The sequence below is a fragment of the Lathyrus oleraceus genome, chromosome 5 (assembly GCF_024323335.1).
Source record: "Lathyrus oleraceus cultivar Zhongwan6 chromosome 5, CAAS_Psat_ZW6_1.0, whole genome shotgun sequence".
Classification (NCBI taxonomy): domain Eukaryota; kingdom Viridiplantae; phylum Streptophyta; class Magnoliopsida; order Fabales; family Fabaceae; genus Lathyrus; species Lathyrus oleraceus.
The window spans coordinates 366,952,803-366,957,548 of record NC_066583.1 but is presented as its reverse complement, the minus strand read 5'-3'; the positions used below and the strand labels follow the sequence as shown (position 1 = coordinate 366,957,548).

Here is a 4,746-nt window from a genome sequence, read left to right as displayed (position 1 = left end):
CAAAGTGAATATGTCTCTAAGAAAACCACTAGTTATTTTACATAGTTTTAAGATCAATAAAATTTAAATATTGAATGGATTGGCTCGATAAGAGAGGCAAAACAAAATTACCTCTTCAATGCTATAAAAGTTACATGGTAGTATGTTAATTACGACTAATAATAACAAAATATTTTAGCCGTTATTCTCACTTCGTCTGCGTGCTATAAAAAAGAAAATGAATGCAAAACAAGCAAAATTCATTTTCATATATCATATATATGCTAAAGCACATAAAATACAAATAAAGAGTGGTTCTTGCAAACATACATGGTTTTAAGAGGCATGTTTTTGTAGTTAACAGGAGAATCTAAATACTCTCTTATACAACAAACAAACAAAATACCCAACCAAAATTATCTAATAAAAAAAATCTACTGACATATAACAAGATTAATCTCTAAACAACTTATTTAACTATACACACAGTAACGCGTTTTTGGACGTTGATTCGTCTGAATCAACATCCAAACCAGTTCCTGTGTGTCCATGTTCTTAAATGACATAATCAGACCAATCAGAAATATAAGAAGTATGATCCATAGTAAAGCTAGGAATCTTATCCAACATAATAGGGTTATCTTTTCCACCAATCAACTTAGCAGGATTTCCAACAGCAGTAGTTCTTGGAGGAACATCTTTCAAAACAACAGAACCAGCACCAATCTTAGCACCATCACCAATACTAACATTCCCTAAAATACATGTCCCTGCACCAATCAAAACACCATCTGCGATTTTCGGATGTCGATCGCCACAAGCTTTACCCGTTCCGCCTAACGTAACATTATGCAAAATCGCAACATTGTTCCCGATCACAGCCGTTTCGCCAACAACTAGTCCCGTTGCATGATCAAGCAGAATCCCTCTTCCGATCTTAGCGCCGGGATGAATGTCAACTGCGAAAACCTCCGATACCCGATTTTGAATCAACAAAGCTAAAACTTTTCTACCTTGTAACCATAATTTGTGAGCTACCCTATGAGCTTGCATTGCTAGAAAGCCTTTGAAGTTTAACAAACAATGAACATAGCTTATACATGCAGGGTCTCTTTCTTTCACTGCTTCGATGTCGAATTTCATAGCGTTTATGATATCTTCATCATCATCAATAACACTCTTGAAAATATCAAAAAGGGTTGTGCTAGAAAGACTCAAATTACTCAAATGAATCGAGAGTTGATTTGCTAAAGCACTTTCGAATGACTTGTGAGATAAAATTGAACTGAAATAGTAGCTAGATAAAATTGGTTCTTGATCTAAATCTAACCTTGCTTCTTCTTGAATCTTCAACCATAAATCAAACCTAACATTAGCATCATCATCAACCTCATTTTGAACCTTATCATGAACCTGTTCAAAATCCTCCAAAACCGAGGCTTTTTCATGATTGGTTGAGATGGGTATGGATGAAACACGATCTGAGAAAGTGGGTTGGAAAAATTTGGCGAAGTTGAACGAACAATCATCGGGTTGGGAAACGTTTGGTTTGCGAGAAAGGGGAGGGGTTGAAGAATCAACACAAGTAGCCATGGATGAAGAAGAAGGTTGAATTGGGGTTAAAGATTGAAACTTTGGGTGAAGAAGAAAAATGGGTTTGAATTGGATTGGAATTTGAGTGAAAGGGGGAGTCTTATATAAGGAAGAAGAAGTGAGGGAACGACCAAGAACAAGAACAATCATAGGAGATTGGAAAAAGAATTTGGGGAATTAATATTAGTTTAGGATAGGGTTTGAGAAAATTAAAAATTAAGAAAAAAAGAAAGAAAAAATAATAATAATAAAGAAAGAAAGGAAGAGAAGAAGATGAATTTTGTTTTGTGTTGTGTGGATGAATGATTGGTGAATGGTGTCCTTAAAGGAAGGGAGAGTCATTGCCTTAAGGAGACCACACACTACACTAGGATAACAAAAAGAGATCAAAATAACCATTATGGATATCTTAGTACTTTACATTGTAAATTGTTAAAAAAAAAACTAGAATTTGTTGTATAAAAGACTATAGTTTTTAGTTTTTGTCTCTAAAGATCACCTATATGATTAAAAGTTGTTTGGGTGGTTGTTAAACAAAATTGGTATGAGTTTTATAAGGCAAGTTTAAAACAAAATATGTTTAGTTTAAATTAGTTTTTACTTCAATTTTAAAATTATAAATATATATTTTATAATTTAGGTTTTGGTTTTAACATTTATATGTTGTCTCATCACTAATAGTCGATTAAAATATATTTATAAATAATATTTATTTTGACAATGTTATGATTTAAAATCAAATTTAAATTTGATTTTAAAATTAATTATAAAATTTAGCTTTTTATTTTGAAAATTTTAAAATATTAAATCAATTAAACTATTTTAAATCAATTAAATTAAAACAAATGTGTCAAATGTTTTATTAATCAAATATCTTATATATAAAAATTGTTAAACGACTTTGAAGTCAAAATTATGATTAACTTAATAATTTATTTATTTATAAATTATTTAATGATATATATATATATATATATATATATATATATATATATATATATATATATATATATATATATATATATATATATATATATATATATATATATATATATATAAAAGATGTTAAGTGATCGTAAATTTGAAGCCGATCAGAGTTAATTTAATACTTTTTCATTTTTTTTCTGGGTCCATCGAAGGCCCAAAATTAAAGTTCAACCGTACACAATTTAAATTAAGATTATCCACCATGTGTTGGAGTGTTAACCTTTCAGGTCCACCACGTGTCATCGTACCGGAGATCGGTATCATTGAATCCAGAGTCATATATCATCAATTAACATCAATTCTGGTTCTAGTACGGAACAATGACACTGTCTAAGAGGATTGACGCCTAATTCCCATAAAATTCTAAAAGGAGATCATTCTTGATTCAAAGTCAGATCTCATCCAAAAACTTCGAGACGTGGAGATAGTGACCTTCTATATCGCACTAAAGAACTTTATTGAATTTTTCAATCTTGCTTCACCTTAATTCTTAATCATCGATGAGATCCACACAAAAACAACGTTTGGCAGGAATCTGCCATCATAACACCTCCTCCAAGCAACGACCGATACCAGATCGCAAAAGTGAGAGCTGACGCTAGGATTTCTAGATCGCGAGATGGTAAATGGAGTGTCAAATGCGGAGTTGTTCTTAGTTATAACAGTCATCGTTGCAAATTACACGACGGAAATTCATGTATTGTCCTCTACAATGGCCTGCTTGAGCGGCTAAATATCTGAATGCTACATATTTATCCATACGATGGCGAAGATCTCCTAACCTTTAACGATTTAGTAACTCACCTTCCTGATAGTTTCCTGTAAGAGTTCCTTCAGTGGTATCATTGGTAGATCTTTTATGGAAAAACTAGACATCATGGTCTCTCCAGTTCACTTAAAGGTAACGCATAATAGGAGCGAATGGAAGCCTGTTGTGATCGACGCCGACTTGTAAGCGGCAACGCGTATCAAAGAAGTCATGTTCAACAACCTCTTCACCTCTTTGGTAGTGGACAAGGAAGGTTTGGGGAAAGCTAACGATCCGAAGGGATTTGACTCGTTTATAATTTGACCAGGTCTACGAAAAAAAGTCAATAAAAGGGCACATTCATTACATGGATTCGGGATAGTGTGGATTTCTTCACTATCTCCCTATATAAATGTCTGATAGAGACACCACCATAGCAAGTCTTCGATGAGGCACCGGTCCCAACTCGCAGTGCGTAAAAAATGTATTCTCTAAAGAAAAGCTAGAGTTGCAACCGACATATCCAAGAGGTATAAGATCCAAGGATGTGATTGACTCGGTTAGTCACATCCAATCATTGTGAGTGAACATCCACTATAGGTATGACCAAATATATACGCTGAGATGTGATATAAAGCAAACACCTATCATGTTCAATTAAACCAACCATTGGTACATAACAAGATGGGTATCCCTTAAAACTATTCAAAATTTGAAACTACCATATCTCCTAACTATAAGAAATATCATGTGTGCTAACACCATCATAGCCTTTGGCAAGACGACATAGACTGTGTTTATGAAATTGAGCCCTTCTCAGGAATTCCTTCTGATGGAACGTGCATGAAGTGTAGCTGACGCATCCCCTCGTAGGAACTAGCCACTCAAAGAGCATATGCGGAGGAAATATGAGACATTCACCTAAAACTAGGAGAAACCATGGGTGCAAGGACAAGAACCCGACCCTTGTTCGGGAACGGTTCCTAGTGATGTTGGAGAACAACATCAACTTTTATCGAGCAGAATCAGTGATGAACAAAATTATTTGTTATTCCAATTCGCACTGGTCATGATTACAAAGTTTTGCGAACACGTTGAATATCACAACAAGACATAAGACAAATGACCTTAAAGACCTAGTGAAGATAGCTTCAATAGGACAAACTCCCATTTATAGAAACAATCGAGTTAGAGCATAGAAAGTGCAGAAACCATAAATTGGTTTGAGCCCAAAAGTCAAGCCATCTACGATACAAACAACAAAGTAGAAAAAATATGAGAAAAATTAAATAAATCACATCATACACTGAGAAAATATTTAGGTGGAAAGGTATATATATATATATATATATATATATATATATATATATATATATATATATATATATATATATATATATATATATATATATATATATATATATATATATATATATATA

At 33.0% G+C, this 4,746-nt stretch overlaps 1 protein-coding gene across 1 annotated transcript; it reads right to left on the bottom strand.

Annotated features, from left to right (window-relative positions):
• Window positions 1-218: 218 nt before the first annotated feature.
• LOC127084756 (serine acetyltransferase 1, chloroplastic) lies at window positions 219-1,883 on the bottom strand. Its single transcript, XM_051025261.1, has one exon. The coding sequence runs from the start codon at window positions 1,720-1,722 to the stop codon at window positions 535-537; it is 1,188 nt and encodes a 395-aa protein (XP_050881218.1). The 5' UTR covers window positions 1,723-1,883; the 3' UTR covers window positions 219-534.
• Between the last annotated feature and the right edge of the window lie 2,863 nt (window positions 1,884-4,746).